Source organism: Neopsephotus bourkii, unplaced genomic scaffold (assembly GCF_033783945.1).
Source record: "Neopsephotus bourkii isolate Nb327-2 ecotype Australia unplaced genomic scaffold, CSIRO-AGI_Nbou_v1 NB_1660, whole genome shotgun sequence".
NCBI lineage: Eukaryota > Metazoa > Chordata > Aves > Psittaciformes > Psittacidae > Neopsephotus > Neopsephotus bourkii.
Window position 1 is genome coordinate 385,621 of NW_026902134.1, and position 15,489 is coordinate 401,109.

At 59.8% G+C, this 15,489-nt stretch overlaps 2 protein-coding genes across 2 annotated transcripts; one reads left to right on the forward strand and one right to left on the reverse strand.

The window, feature by feature from the left end:
* The first annotated feature begins 81 nt into the window (after positions 1 to 81).
* On the forward strand, positions 82 to 5,868 carry SYT11 (synaptotagmin 11). The gene is made up of 4 exons (XM_061375208.1): positions 82 to 253; positions 2,284 to 3,107; positions 4,349 to 4,469; positions 5,089 to 5,868. Exons 1-4 carry the CDS (start codon positions 220 to 222, stop codon positions 5,397 to 5,399), a joined length of 1,290 nt encoding a protein of 429 aa, XP_061231192.1. The 5' UTR covers positions 82 to 219; the 3' UTR covers positions 5,400 to 5,868.
* Positions 5,869 to 11,276: 5,408 nt separating this feature from the next.
* On the reverse strand, positions 11,277 to 14,572 carry RIT1 (Ras like without CAAX 1). Its single transcript, XM_061375213.1, has 5 exons — positions 14,463 to 14,572; positions 14,182 to 14,238; positions 13,389 to 13,462; positions 12,585 to 12,776; positions 11,277 to 11,695 (listed from the first exon to the last, which is right to left on the reverse strand). Exons 1-5 carry the CDS (start codon positions 14,557 to 14,559, stop codon positions 11,465 to 11,467), a joined length of 651 nt encoding a protein of 216 aa, XP_061231197.1. The 5' UTR covers positions 14,560 to 14,572; the 3' UTR covers positions 11,277 to 11,464.
* Between the last annotated feature and the right edge of the window lie 917 nt (positions 14,573 to 15,489).

Consider the following 15,489-nt stretch of genomic DNA (forward strand, 5'->3'; position numbering starts at 1 on the left):
CCGCCCCTCCGCTACCGCCGCGGTGCTCGCCCGGGAGGCGCGGCCTCAGCCCCGGCTCTTGCCGAGTCACCGCCGGGCGGCCGAGGGGCGGGGCCGGGCCGAGGGGCGGGGCCTGCGCCGCACCAGGACCAGTCGGCAGCTCCTGCATCCCGGGCTCCGAGCATCCTCCGCGCGGGGGCCGGCAGCGCGGCGCCTCCGCATCCCGGCCTCAGCGGGGCCATGGCGGAGATCACCAGCGTCCACCCGGGCTTCGGTGAGTGGCGCCGGGCGCCTCCCTCCATCCCAGCCGCGCTCGGTGCGCGGAGCCCCCCTCGGGCCCGCTCCGGCCTCCGCCGCTGGGGCGGTGCCGGCGCTCGGCCCCGCAGCAGCAGCGGGATCGCGGTTGGGCCCTGCGGGCGGTAGCGGGGCCCGAAGGGGGCAGGAGCGCGGTCCCCGCCGCAGGAGGCGGTGGCGGGGCCCGGCCGCGCCGCGCCCCGGCCCCTTTGTTCGCACCTCCCCGGGGGCCGGGGCGGCTGCGGCACCGAGGCGGGGCCGGCCGGGGGGGGGGGGGGGATGCTGCGGCGGGCGGGGCGGGGGCGGCGGCCGCGGGGCTGGGGGGGTGCAGGCGGGCGGAGGGGCCCGGGGGAGCCGGGAGCGGCGGTGAATGGAGGAGATGGCGCGGCCGGGCCGGGGCTGCAGCGCCCGGGGCTCGGTTGGGGTTTCCAGGCCGGAAGGTTCCAGGCCTGCAGCGAGCGCTGCCCTTCCCCGCGCACCGCGAGGCCCCGGTGCCTCCAAGCTGCGGTACCCAGCGGCATCCTCCGGGCTGGAGCACAGCGCGATTCCTCCCCTGTGACACCGCTGCTCCCTGCCATCAGGAGCCACGTGCTGGCATCATGGAGCCAGCGGCCACCATTAGGGTGGAATTCACAGCCCGGTTCGAAAGGAAGTTTCCCATTCTTTCCCGTTAACTCCAATGCGATTCCATCCTCCCCCAACACAGGGCATGGGTGTTGGATGGAGGTACAGCATCACATCGGAGCACAGACCTCTCCTGCAGGGTTTGAACTCGAAGGGGTGGTTCTGCGCTTGCCGAGAGAGGAAGGAGGCTGCGGTGCCGTTGAAATGGACGTGGTGCAGAGCAAAGCTGCAAACCCACAGCTAAAACCGGGCTTAGGCAGCTCTACCCAGGGCAGTTTTCAACGGGGGAGAATTACAGAGACCGGGCTAATGAGTGGGGGCAATGAGGGCCTCAGGAGGAGCTTCCAGCCAGGACAGGAGCAGGGAACCGCTCATTTCGGAGGGGGTTTGTTAATGGGACAGATTCCTCTTGCTTGGGGCTGCTCCTGCGGTGGGGCTGAAGTCAGTGCCCATTGCAAACCATTGCAAACCCTCGCAGGGGAGGTTTCTCCCTTGCCAAAAGCGCCTTTGCCATTGGAGTAGAGGGGAAAACCAGTTTACTCCTGAGCCTGTTGGGTGCTCAGGCTCGATTCTGATCCTCACCTCCATAAACAGAGATGTGGGCAGGAACTGAACGTGCAGGAGCCCTCTGGAGCCCCAGGGGTGATGTGGGCGCATCCTCATCTCCTCTTCAGGGTTCAGAATGAAGATGGCAAAACCAGAGCTTGGCTTTGGCCCCCTCTCAGTTCAGCTGCTGCAGGTTGTACCCTTGGAGCCTCACAGAGCAGAAGAGCAATCCCTTCCATGGTTAGTAAAGCAGTGACACAACAGGGAGTTAGGGGAAGCCTGACTCCATCTCCCCTATCACCTCCCACCAAGGAACCGAAGCAGCAAAAGGAGCTCTCCCTTCTCTTCCCTTGTCAGACTGAACAAACCCCGCTCTTTCGCCCCCTCCTTGTCCCTTCTCCATCTGCTCCAGCTTCTTATGCATCTTGGTGGCTCTTGGCTGGGGTTCCCTGAGGGTTAGGACAAAGGCATCAACCAGTTCAGGCCGCAGGGATTAGACCCGGTCCTGTGTTTGTTACCCCATTCCCGTCGGTCAGAGGGAACTGGGGGATGTTCTGAACAGGGCATTAAACCCCAAAGCTTCCTGCAAAGCAGGAGCCCCATTCCCATGGAGATGCTGCTGATGGAGGAGATGCGAGCAGGGAAGCACTTGCTTGACCTTCCCAACACATGAAACCCAACGCAGGCCTTAGGAGTGTGAAACGTTTCCCATGTGGGGAGCCTTAAGTTATAGGCTTTGATACCCAGATCACGGCCTGAGGCACTGGGTCCATCTCCATCCCCGTGTGCTTGGCTCCAGGGGGCACAGGCCGGTTCCTGACTGCCTTGTCTCCTCTGCAGATGTGTCTCCAGTGGTGGCAGGCCTCATTGGTGCTACTGTCCTCGTGGTTTCTGTCTCAGTAACAGTGTTTGTGTGGACATGCTGTCACCAGCAAGCAGAAAAGAAGCACAAAACCCCCCCGTACAAGTTCATCCACATGTTGAAAGGCATCAGCATCTACCCAGAGACCTTGAGCAACAAGAAGAAAATCATCCGCATCCGGAGGGACAAGAGCGGCGCTGCCAAGGAGGCAGGAAGGGGGAGCCCCTCGGTGGGTGCTGCTGAAGCCGGTTTAATGGGCTCTGAGAAAGCAGCGGCCGGGCCAAACGCGGCCCCTCGCGTGGAGCAGCTCCCCATCCAGGTGGATTACGGGGATGAACCCAGCCCGGATCCGAGCCTCACTCCGGGAGGGAGCAAAACGTCATCACCGTCATCACCAGGGGATGAGGTCCTGCTGGGCGAGCTCACCTTCTCCGTGGACTACAACTTCCCCAAGAAGGCGCTGGTGGTGACCATCCAGGAGGCACGGGGGCTGCCGGTCATGGACGAGCACACGCAGAGCTCCGACCCCTACATCAAGATGACAATCCTGCCCGACAAAAGGCACCGGGTGAAGACGCGGGTGCTGCGCAAGACCCTGGAGCCGGTGTTCGATGAAACGTTCACCTTCTATGGGATCCCCTACAGCCAGCTCCAGGACCTGGTGCTTCACTTCCTGGTGCTCAGCTTCGACCGCTTCTCACGGGATGATGTGATCGGAGAGGTCGTGGTGCCGCTGGCAGGGGTGGATCCCAGCACCGGGAAGGTGCAGCTCAGCAGGGAGATCCTCAAGAGGAACATACAGGTGGGACACCATGGGTGCCGTGCCCCTAGGGTACAGGGGATGGGTGCTGGGTGAGGTACAGGTGATGGGTGTTGGACGGAGGTACAGGTGATGGGTGTCAGACGGAGGTACAGATGATGGGTGTTGGGTGGAGGTGCAGGTGATGGGTGTTGGATGGAGGTACAGGTGATGGGTGTTGGATGGAGGTACAGGTGATGGGGTGTCAGACGGAGGTACAGGTGATGGGTGTTGGATGGAGGTACAGGTGATGGGTGTTGGATGGAGGTACAGGTGATGGGTGTCGGATGGAGGTACAGGTGATGGGTGTCGGACGGAGGTACAGGTGATGGGTGTTAGATGGAGGTACAGGTGATGGGTGTCGGATGGAGGTACAGGTGATGGGTGTTGGGTGGAGGTGCAGGTGATGGGTGTCAGATGGAGATACATATGATGGGGTTAGATGGAGGTACATACAATGTGTATTAGATGGGGATACATATGATGGGGTTAGATGGAGGTATACATGATGGCTATTAGATGGAGATACCTATGACCCCAGAATTGCATCTGACCCCCCATAGATGACTGCACTGAGCCAAGCCAGCAAAGGTGCATGCCCTGCTTAACACCCCCTTGTTTCCGAAGAGTGCAAACTGCAGTAACTGCACCGAGTTCAAGCCATGGTTCCCTTCCAGGGCCAGGCCTGTGTGCATCCTCCATCAGGAATGTCACAGGAGCAGCAGCCTCTGTTCCTTGTGCTGGAAGCTCTGCCTGAAGCCCCCAGTGATAACCAGCACTGAGGCCTGCCCAGCCGGGCTTTCCCCACTGCACTTGAAGGAGGCTTCACCTCGGGGGGGGATCAGAGCATTTCAAGTGACAATTCCTGTGGTGCTCCCCCAGTTCCTGCATTGGGAACCCCCCCCTTGCTCTGCCATGTTCACAGGCCCAGGCTGGGCCCTGAGCTGCTGCCATTGCCTGCGCCTCCCAGTGCGGCTGCTGGGGCCCTGGGCACAGGAAGGGGATGTTGGCACCCAGGGATGTTGGCACCCAGGGATGCTGGTACCCAGGGATATTGGCACCCAGGGATGTTGGCACCCAGGGATGTTGGTACCCAGGGATGCTGGTACCCAGGGATGTTGGTACCCAGGGATGCTGGTACCCAGGGATGTTGGTACCCAGGGATGTTGGTACCCAGGGATGTTGGTACCTGTGTGTGTGGGAGCCGCTGGTGCTGAGGGCCTCTCTCTGCTTCCCCTCCCCAGAAGTGCATCAGCAGAGGGGAGCTCCAGGTCTCCTTGTCCTACCAGCCCGTGGCTCAGAGGATGACCGTGGTGGTGCTCAAAGCCAGGCACTTGCCCAAGATGGATATCACCGGCCTCTCAGGTAGAAGCTATTTTCTCCCCCTCGACATGAGCAGAGCAACGAATGTCCCAAGGCCCCTCTGAGCTCTGCTCACCTGCACGGCTCACACCCACTCATGTACACAGGGATGCTCTGTGCCCCATGCACGTGCACATCAGGGATGCTCTGTGCCCCATGCATGTGCACATCATGGATGCTCTGTGCCCCATGCATGTGCACATCAGGGATGCTCTGTGCCCCATGCATTCCATGAAGAACCAAAGCTCTGTGTGCCTGGGGCTTCATTTTAACCCTGAGCAGCTCAAAGAGCAGAGTGGGGCTGGGGGAAGCGGGAGCCTTTGCGTTGCACTTCCTTCCCTTTGGGTGCCCTCAGTTTTCCAGCTGTGAGTTCCCAAACCCATCCATCCCTTCCATGGGTCATTCCCTGCAACAGGGCAGAACGGCTCCTGTTAGAGCAGAGCATGGCCCGGCCACACCGAGCTCACCACGAAGCCCCCCCAGCCCCAGTTCCTATTGGAACTGCTCCAGCCCTCCCAGCACTAAGCTGGGCAGTACCGGGGCGAGCAGGCAGCCCCCACAGCATCACCCCGAGCGGGGGGGGGCTGTGTTATTGGTCCCTTTCCCTCCGTGCTCCCCACAGATCCCTACGTGAAGGTGAACGTTTACTACGGCAGGAAGCGCATCGCCAAGAAGAAGACCCACGTGAAGAAGTGCACCCTGAACCCCGTCTTCAATGAGTCCTTCATCTACGACATCCCCGCGGATCTGCTGCCCGACATCAGCATCGAGTTCCTGGTCATCGACTTCGAGCGCACCACCAAGAACGAGGCTGTGGGCAGGCTGATCCTGGGCGCGCACAGCGGCACCGCGCCCGGCGCCGAGCACTGGAGGGAGGTGTGTGACAACCCCAGGAAGCCCATTGCCAAGTGGCACAGCCTGAGCGAGTACTAGGGCCTGTAGGGCAGCCTTCACCCTTGTAGCTGTAGGACTAAACCTTGGTGCAGCAGCTGATGATGGTGATGCTGATGATGATGATGGGGTTCTCTTGTGATGCGATTCCTTGCAGGGCACTCAGATTCGAGAGAGCAGTCAATGAAACCCAGAAACACAGCTATATATACCAGTGTACTCACGCTATTGCATGCCTAATACAAACTGACGTTAGTATAAGGACCACTATCCAGTCGCAGGTTTTAATACGATTAATTCTCTGTCCCTATGGAAGTTGTGTTTGTGCCGAACTGTCTTTGCTGGTATTCACCGAGATTGGCCTGTCTTTAGTAGGCTTCTCCCAGAGTTTAACCTCTAGTTTCGTGTCCGTTTGCCTGCCCATTGGTTCTTGCAGTTCTGGTCTTCGCTGGCTCGGGAGCACCAACCACAGCTCCATGTAAAGGTGGCTCGGAATTCTGCGCTGCGTAAAGGGAAATGGCCCTTTCCTTCGGGAACAGAGGTCTCTTGTCAGGCCCTGGACCCCTTGCCCCTGCCACGTGCTCAATGTGGGGCCCTGAGGTCCCCACAGCATCGCTTTGGTGGCCTGAGGGCCCTTTCCAAGCCAGCCCATTCCGTGAAGGGCCCAAGAACACAAAGGGATGAGCGATGGGTCAGGGATGCTGAAGGTGGGATCCCACAGCTCAGTTCTGTTACAGGGCAGCTGAGAGAGGGAAAGGGGCTGCTTCCTTCGGTGCAGTTTGCAGCAGAGGTGATGCGGAGCCAGCTCCCAGGGGACGCAGCCCAGGGCAGAGCCTGGCTCAAGGCACTTGTTCGGTTGTGAACAACTCAGACTTCCCATAGGTTTCCATCACCTCGGGGTGTGAAGAGCAGGAGCCCCCGGGCTCTTGCCCCTGCCTGCTCCTCAGGCTCCACAAACCCCATTGGATCTGGTGTCCAAGACACCAAGAAGCAGCGTCCAGGCCAGGTCACTTCGTTGGGCTCCCGAGCCCGTTGGAGCCGGGGTGGTAACTGCAGCAGGTCCTTGGCTGGGGCAGAACCAGGGCCAGGCTGGAGGAGCTGAGCTGCTCCTGGGAGCTCACAAAGGGGCTTTTGGGGGCCTTCAGGTGCTTCCATCCCAGAGCCTGTTGGTGGCGTTAGGAGCTCACTGCGCTGCTCACAGGCCCTGGCTCCCCAGGTTTAGAGCATCATTGGGTAATGATCCTTCCCCTTCCTCCTAATGCAGGTGGGAGGATGGAGCGGGCCATGGGGGGCAGCAGCACGCTGGGAGCTGGCAGTGCTTTGGCATCGCTTCCTTCCTTCTGGAAAGCCAAATCTCTCCCATTGGGGCTTGCTTCCAGGCTGCCCTGAGGCTGCAGCTCCCAGTGCATGGGCAGAGGGGGCTTCCTTGCTGCTGGGTTGGATCCTGCCCACGTTGGAGGTTGTCTCCAGCGCTTCTCAAAGGGGCTCTCATGGCCGCTCCAGCTCCCTCCTAGGGTTTGCACTGAGCGATGGCCTTGCTGCAGGGTAGCGATGCTCAGGACCCCTCCTGGGAACGCGCTTCCCCTCCTAACCCCAAGCCGAGCTGCAGAGGGAGAGCGGAGCTTGGTGCCCAGGGAGCGTGCTCAGGGTGAGGAGCGCAGGCTCTCGGGCAGGCAGGAGCAGCCCCGGCCCTCTGTGGAGCAGGAGGGAACGGAAGATGTGCAGACCTCCGTGTTCTGAAAGCCTCGCGTAGCCAGGAAGCGCCAGGAACTCGCTGTGCATCCCCCGCTGTGGTTGGTCCTTACCTTCTCGTGTCTCCTCGTGGCAAATTAACCTGGAAAATGACAACGTTGTGTGGAAAATAAAGAAAAATAAAAGGAGAAAAAAAAACACCTATGTGGGCGTGTGTGAAAGTGCATCGGGGGTGAGGTGGGGTGCTGCACGAGGGAGGTGCTCCATGGGTGAGGTGGTCCACATGTGAACTGCTCCATGCCATGAACTGATCCACGTGTGAGCTGCTCCATCCCTTGAGTCGATCCATGCCATAAACTGCTCCATCCCTTGAGCTGTTCCATGTGTGAGCTGCTCCATGCTGTAACACAAGCTTGTCTCTGGGATTTATCGCACAGGGAGCATGCAAACAAAGCTGGGATCACTTTAGCTGCTGCCTCTGCCCTGACTGATGTAGGCAACACGGATGGGATGAGAGCTGGAAGGGCCCAAGGCCAGGTTGGACACAGGGGCTTGGGGCACCCTGCTCCAGTGGAACAGGTCCCTGCCCGGGGCAGGGGTTGGAGCTGGAGGAGCTTTAAGGTCCCTTCATCCCAACCCATTCCATGGTTCTATGGATGGGAGCACTGCTTCCACAGATGGGAGTTTCTGCTCTGACAATTCCCAGGCCAACGACTCCCAAGAGCTAAAGGCCCAGGGCACAAGGCCAGCAAATGAAGCCTCACACTGATACTGAGGGGTTGGTGCATCCAAACCCTCTGCGTGAGCTCACAGCGTTCCCCTTTGCCGGGGTGTGGCAGGGATGGGTATGCTTTAGCTCAGGGAAAGCGGACCCGGGATGGGCTCCAACAGTGGGAACTGAGGCATCCCTGTTGCCTGGCAACGGGGATGCTCCGGGCTCCAAGCAGGAGGCTCCAGCCTCTCTCGAGCAGGGATCTGGCTCCTGTCACTTGGTCCCCGCAGCTCCCAGCACAGAACAGCACCCCCGGGCACGAAGCCACGGCCTCGGTAATACCGGATCCCACAGAGCCCAGCGCTCCTCTCCCGTGCGGCTCCCATGCACCGGGGGGGGGGGGTTTCGGTGTCGCTTTGGGTGGCTCAAAAGGAGCCTCAGGGCTGAGCTTGAGGAAGCAGAGGCCCGAGGCCATGCTCGGTGAGGGGATGTGTTCGGCTCCAGCACGTCCCCACCAGCGGCGCTACCGGGATGTGGAGCACCCCCCCCACAGCAGAAGGCCCCGAGGTCCTGCAGGCTCCGATGCGCCAGCCCCGTGCTCACGTTCAGAGCCGGTGCCTGCAGGGACCGTGGTGCCCCTGCCGGTGATGCCCATGGGGGTCAGAGCCCCCTCACCCAGTATCCCAGTATCCCAGTATGTTAGAGACTGGAAGGGACCTCATAAGCTCATCCAGTCCAATCCCCCTGCAGAGCAGGAACACCCGGATAAGGTTATACAAGGATGCATCCAGGCGGGTTTTGAATGTCTCCAGAGAAGGAGACTCCACAGCCTCCCTGGGCAGCCTGGGCCAGTGTTCTGGCACCTCACTGAGAAGGAGTTTAAGTGGAACCTCTTGTGTTCCAGTTTGTACCCATTGCCCCTTGTCCTATCATTGTTTGCCACTGAGAAGAGCCTGGCTCCAGCCTCGGGACACTCCCCCTTTATATATTTATATACACTAATAAGGTCACCCCTCAGTCTCCTCTCCTCCAGACTATAGAGACCCAGCTCCCTCAGTCTCTCCTCATAAGGGAGATGCTCCACTCCCTTCATCATCTCAGTTGCCCTGCGCTGGACTCTCTCCAGCAGGTCCCTGTCCTTCTTGAGCTGAGGGACCAGAACTGGACCCAATATTCCAGATGCGGTCTCACCAGGGCAGAGTAGAGGGGAAAGGGACCTCTCTGGACCTCAAGGCCTGGTTTGTACTCACGGGGCAGGACGGGGATGGAAATCGCTCCTCTGGGCTCTAAGCGAGGCCCCTCGGGGTCCTCCCTGCAGCTGCAACAGCAAGGAAAGGATGCGCATGAGGGAAAGGCGAAGCAGGAAGCAAAGAGAAAGGGGCTGAAGGGAGGAGCGGGTTGGGGCGCTCCCCTCCCACCTCCCGCAGGGCCTTGAAGCCCCTTTCCAACACAATGGGGTCTCTCCTCCTCCTGCCAGGCAGCTGCAGGGAGCCCTGGGGTCCTGTCCCCCCCCCCGGTCCCTCAGCGGCACCAACGCCTCCTGCTTGGAGCACGATTCCCAAGCACAACAACGCAGCTCCAACCCATCCCGAGGGGAAACATCAGCTGCAAGGGTTTGCGTGCCAACTGCTGCAGCGTCAGATGAACCAGGAATTCCGTGGATTCCAAATTATATATTGTGTCAAATGAACCAGGAATTCTGTGTATTCCAAATGCCATACAGTGCCAAATGAACCAGGAATTCTGTGTGTTCCAAATGCTATACAGTGCCAAATGAACCAGGAATTCTGTGTGCTCCAAATGCTATACAGTGCCAAATGAACCAGGAATTCTGTGTTCCAAATGCTACACAGTGCCAAATGAACCAGGAATTCTGTGTGTTCAAATTATATATTGTGTCAAATAAACCAGGAATCCTGTGTATCCCAAATTATATATTGTGACAAATGAACCAGGAATTCTGTGTGTTCCAAATGCTACACAGTGCCAAATGAACCAGGAATTCTGTGTGTTCCAAATGCTATACAGTGCCAAATGAACCAGGAATTCTGTGTGTTCCAAATGCTACACAGTGCCAAATGAACCAGGAATTCTGTGTGTTCCAAATGCTATACAGTGCCAAATGAACCAGGAATTCTGGAATCCTCTCCCAGTGCCTTCCCTGAGGCTGGCCTTGGTTTTCAATCCCACCCCAACAACAGGCACGGAATTCCCAGTCACACCTTGAGCAACAAGGGCTGCAGCAAGGAAAGCAGCTGCAGTTGATGCATTTGCTCTCCTTGGTCCTTGTGCTAACCCTGGTAGAGAGGCTTCAGTTCTGACTGCACCCTCAGGCTCTGGAACAAGATAACAGCGACTGGCACAGATGAGCAGAGGATGATGGAAGCTCTCCTACACTCAGCCCTCAAAGCTCTTTCCCTCTGAAACAGGAAGATTCCAGGCACTTTGCTCTCCAGGAAACCTGTTACAGCCAGGCCCCAGTTACCCAGCTATGGTTTGTGCTGCTACTAAAGCCAAGGGGAGAGCAGACATGGTGTCTCTGCTGGGTTTAACTCCGCAGCTGATGTGGGTGTCAATCAGCTCCAAAGCACAGACCAAGTCTATGTATGGAGGGTGCCAGCAGCACTTCAACCGGATCCTTCTTTACTGAGAGCAAGGCAAGCTGTCCCTGTGCCACGTGCACATGGAGGGTCAGGATGTGACCCTCCAGGGCCTGTCACTGTGCCCAGCTGATCCCTTCCTTCCACTGCACAAGTTCCACTTTCAGACTGCACTGGAAGCATCTTCCCAGCACTAGGGGTGTTAATTCTAGGCCCAGATTCCTCAGGATCAGGCATTTGTGTGCAAAGGAGTTATCACAGGAAATAACCTGGGACTGCTTCTGCTTCCCAAAGCTCCTGGCTCCTTTAGGACAGGAGCATAAACCAGAGTGGAAATCCATAAGCCAGCCCCCCCCTCACAGCTATGGCTTTCAACCAGCGAGTCAGAGAACCCAAAGCTGTGGTTCCTGCAGCACCGTGACACGACACACGCTGCGGCACCCAGTAAATGCTGGGGACAGCAGGAAACTTCCATCTCCACGCCTGTTGCCAAGTTACAGCTGCCATAGGAACCAGGATTTGCTGCTTCTGCCTTGGTTTGAAGCCCACCTCCACCTCTGCTGGGAACTCACCGCTTCCACACTGGTGCTGGAAGGGAATGAGGACTCCAGCACAGCTCCTGTCAGTGGTACCCACACCCAGCCAGGGCTGCTGGCCACGGTGTAAGCTACTCCTCAGCCCCCTCTGTGGGGTGCAGGCCACCGCTCCCCAGAGCAGCAGCATCTGCTTGTGCAAAGCACCAGAACCAGAAGCTTCAGCTGGGGAGAACTCAGCAATACCCTAACACAGTTCAGCTGCCAGCATGCAGCCACGCTCCCCAGTGCAGGGCTGCAGACCCGCAGCATCCGTAACCAACCTCCAAGCACCAACTGCTGCATCCAGTCCAAACCGGACAACAAACAACGGGACAAGTGCTACTGGTCTGAAGTGGAATGTCTGAAACGAAGGGAGCATCATTCTAAACAAGAACTGGTAAAAGTCAGGGCTTCTCTCACAGAAGTCCATTGAGGTTTAAGACACCACCAAAACGTCGTCACTAAACTGCTTTGGTTACAAACGGCTGTTCCCAGGTTTTGTCCTATGGGCAGAGGAAGCCGCTCTGTTCAAGTGACTGAATCCTTCTTCCTTCGAAAGGGGGACTTGAGCCTTTTCCACACGCTGCTTTTGGGTTTGGATTTCTTCTCCATGGCCATCACTGCTTCCTTCTCCTTCCTGCGGATCTCCCGCACCAGGGCATGGAACACATCATCGATGTAGTAGCGGAAGGCGGCCGATGTCTCGAAGAAAGGGCAGTTGAACTCTCGAGCTAAAGAGGAGCCTTCTTCTTTGGAGACCTGCAATAGGAACCCCATCATCAGGAAAGGCAGAACCAGAACCACGGCATCAGCTGGGTTGGGAAGGAGCTTGCAGCTCATCCAGGCCAACCCTTACCCCAGCACTGCCCCATGGCACTGAGGCCTTGGCTCCACGGTGTGTGAACACCTCCAGGGCTGATGTCCGCAGCCCTGCCCTGGGCAGCCTGGTCCAGTGGGGCAGGAATTGGTCCCCAGCTCCATCTAAACCTGCCCTGGTGCAGCTTGAGGCCGGTTCCTCCTGTCCCATCCCTTGGGAGCAGAGCCCAGCCCCTCCTGGCTCCATCCTCCTCTCAAGCAGTTGTAGGCAGCCATCAGGTCTCCCCTGAGCCTTCTCTTCCCCATCTGAACCCCCAGCTCCCTCAGCCCTTCCCCATCCCTTGTGCTCCAGCCCCATTGCCCTCCTATGGCCCCGCTCCAGCCCCTCAATGTCTCTCTTGTAGTGAGGGCCCGGAGCTGAGCACAGGATTCAAGGTGCAGCCTCACCACAATCCCTGCCCTGGCCCTGCTGCCCCACTGGTGCAGGTACCAGGTTTATTCCCCTTGTTCTGCCTGCTCTGGAGCTGTGCATGCAGCTTCCCTGCCCCAGACCAGCTCAGGGCCACTGATTCCTATGCCTTTCTCTGAAAACCTGGTTTTCTTTCACTCTCACTCCTGCAGCAACGCAGCCAACTGCAAGGAACCCTCTGGACATTCATGAAACAAAGGTGGAGAGGAGAAACCGCACGGAGCAGCTTCCAGTGTCCGAAGGGGGCTACAGGGACGCTGGAGAGGGGCTGTGGTGACAGCACAAGGGGCGATGGGTTCCCTTGGCATCCCTGTGTGTTCCAGCAGGAGGAGCCTGCAGGCTGGGCCCGGGGGTGCCCTTTACCTGGCGCAGCTGCGTGAGGTCGGATTTGTTGCCCACCAGCACCACGGGGGTGTCGTCGGTGCGGCGCACGCGGTAGATGAGCTGCTTGAACTCGCGCACCTCGTGGAAGCTGCGCCGGTCCGTGATGGAGTAGCAGATGATGAAGCCCTCCCCAGCCCTCATGTACTGGTCCCTCATGGCCGTGAACTCTGCCTGCGGAGAGATGGGGACCTTGCAGCTGCACCAAGGCCACCAGTGCTCAGGTGGGGGCAGGCCCTGGCACAGAGGAGCTGGGGCTGCCCCATCCCTGGCAGTGCTCAAGGCCAGGTTGGACACAGGGGCTGGGAGCATCCTGCTCCAGTGGAAGGGGTCTGGGTTGGAACTGGATGAGCTTTGAGGTTCCTTCCAACCCAGCCCATTCTAATGTCCCATTACTGCAGGACAAGGCAGCACAGCCTGGGATTAACATCGAGTTTCCTCACTAGACATCACCCCAACACACCATTTACCACCAGTACCTACTGCTTCTTGATCAGAACAGAATGGTGCAACAGAGAAAGCACTGCTTGGAAGCAGAGCACCCTCCTGAGGTGCCTAAATACAGACAGTGCCATACAGATGCTGTGAGCAACGCCAGGTGTCCCTGCCCATGGCAGGGGGTTGGAACTGGATGATCTTAAGGTCCTTTCAACCCGAACTATTCTATGACTCTAAAGCTTAGGAAAGCTCAAAAAGCAAAGGCATGGATGCTGTTCCAGGGTGGCTGTCTCTATGCCTGACCATTGGAGACTCTTCACATCCTCCTAATGCTCTTTATTGCCATACCTGCCCTGCTGTGTCCAGGATATCCAGATTGGCAGGCTCATCATCAATGCGGATCCGTATCTTATACGCATCCTCTGTGGATCCACAGCACAAGGGAAAGAACAAGGTTGGCCACGAGGTGCAGCGCTCAGGTCTCAAAGAGAACCCCACCAAGCTGGGACCCCCCCTCGGCCGCGTTCCCCCGAGCTCCATTTAACACCAACCCATGGGATTTAAGGTCCTCCCTGCAGCCACCTCCTGGGACCCCGCTCCGCAGCCTCCCTTCAGTTCACAGCACAGGGGAAGGGCCTTGCCCTCCTCCCAAAGGCAGAACCCACCCGGAACGCGAGGCAGAGCTGCCCCCCCCCAGCTGCTGCTCCCTTTGGAAGCCGATGGATGAGCCCTGTTCCCCCCCTTCCCTTTGCCCTGCTGGAGAGGTTCCTCTGGGGTGCTGCAGAGCTCCTGCAGCGGCACAGGAAGCTCTGGGGCTCCCTCTAAACCCCAGGACACAACCGGGGCTGAGAGGGAGCCGCTCCCCGCCATGGGGACGGGGTTTACAGGCAGCTCGCACCGACCCCCGCCGGTTTCCAGCCCTTCCCTGCCAACACAGCCAGCGAACAGCCTCAGTCTATGGGACAGGGAACGCAGCGAGGAGCTAAACCTCAGCCTGGGGCTGCCGGACTCTTCATAGCTTTGAGAAACCCGAAGCGCTTGGGTCCCCAGCGCACAGCTCGCTTTCAACCGAGTGCTTGCAAGCAACGGACCCCGCAAGAGCTTCACCCCAACGGCACCGGAGGAGCGCGCCTTTCCTTACCGATGGTGGGGTCGTGGTCCTCCGGGAAGCGGTGGCTGATGAACTGCATGGTCATGGCTACGAACGAAAGCCAGAGGCTCAATGGCACGGGCTGGGCAGCACCTGCGGCCCCAGCGCCCAGCGCTTACCGGGCCTGAGCCCGCTCCTTCCCCGGCAGCGGAACCAGAGCCCCGCTCGCTGCAAGCCGAGAGACGCCGGGCTCCCGTTCCCCCGGCCCGGCCCGAGCATCCGGACACCCCCCGTTAGGAGCCCTCCTCCCGCGGCCCCCGTTGCGCACGCACCGCTCTTGCCGACACCCCCGGCGCCCAGCATCACCAGCTTGTACTCGCGGGACTGCCCCTGCGCGGCGCCGCCGCCCGGCCGCGCTCCGGGCTCCATCTCCTCAGCGTCGCAGCGGAGAGAGAACGATCGTGAACGGCGGCGGCGGCCGCGGCCCCGCTCCGCTCCCCTCCGCCGCCTCAGGCCGCGGCACCAAAATGGCGGCGGCTCCTCCACGGCCAGGCCCGCGCCGAGGGGCGGGGCTGGACGGCGGCCCGGAGGGGTCAGCGCAGGCGCGGGGGCGCCGCCGCTCCCTTCGCGCTCTCCCCACGGCGGCACCCGCGCCCCAGCGAGCGGCCAGACCCGGGCTCTTTGCGCTTTTAATGGCCACGAAAGGGGGGGCCCCGGTATTTACAGCACGGGGAGGGCCGGGGGGGGGTGGTCTAAGCGCGGCCCCCGGGGCACGGCCGCACCGCGCAGCCCCGGGTCCAGGCCGTTTGTCCCGTTCCGGACGCCGAGCATCGCCTCGCCACGGCCCTTCCCCATCCGAGAGTTCTGCACCGCCACGCAAACGCCTGTTCCAGTTCATGTCCATCCCCAAGCCAAGAGCCTGGGCCCGGGGTCAAGGCGGGAGGGGTCCCGGACGGTGCCCACCGTGAGCCACAAGGGGTGGAGGATGAAGGAAGAGATGGGGCCAAGCTCTCAGCAGAGTCCTGTGCGCCTCGGGCATGGGACCAAGCCCGGAGGGAGGGGAGAAGATGGAGCCGAACCCATGTGCGCCCCTGCCCTGGCATCCGGCTGGAAGGAGGAGGGGTGGGGCAGTAAAAGAAGAAACCCCCGGTGCTGAGTTCCAGGAGATGCTCGAGAAGTGAAACACAAAGGAAGAGGTTGAAGAACCCCGCTCCTCAGCTGCATCACGGTGATTGTGCCTTCCTTTCCTTGGCTGAGTCCCAACACTGAAGCTGTGGTCACCATCGGCTCCAACAGGGCTGCAAACCCAGGCTGAGCACAGGAGCGCTCCGTACACCACAAGCACCAGGAGGAGGGTGA

Bases quoted from the DNA above. Each gene is read 5' to 3' on its own strand.
- SYT11 (XM_061375208.1), top strand. From the start codon at position 220: ATGGCGGAGATCACCAGCGTCCACCCGGGCTTCG. The intron at 254-2,283 runs GTGAGTGGCGCC...TCTCCTCTGCAG, and splicing joins CAGCGTCCACCCGGGCTTCG to ATGTGTCTCCAGTGGTGGCA. The intron at 3,108-4,348 runs GTGGGACACCAT...TCCCCTCCCCAG, and splicing joins TCCTCAAGAGGAACATACAG to AAGTGCATCAGCAGAGGGGA.
- RIT1 (XM_061375213.1), bottom strand. From the start codon at position 14,559: ATGGAGCCCGGAGCGCGGCCGGGCGGCGGCGCCGCGCAGGGGCAGTCC. The intron at 14,239-14,462 runs GTGCGTGCGCAA...TTTCGTTCGTAG, and splicing joins CGGGGGTGTCGGCAAGAGCG to CCATGACCATGCAGTTCATC. The intron at 13,463-14,181 runs GTAAGGAAAGGC...GTGGATCCACAG, and splicing joins GGACCACGACCCCACCATCG to AGGATGCGTATAAGATACGG.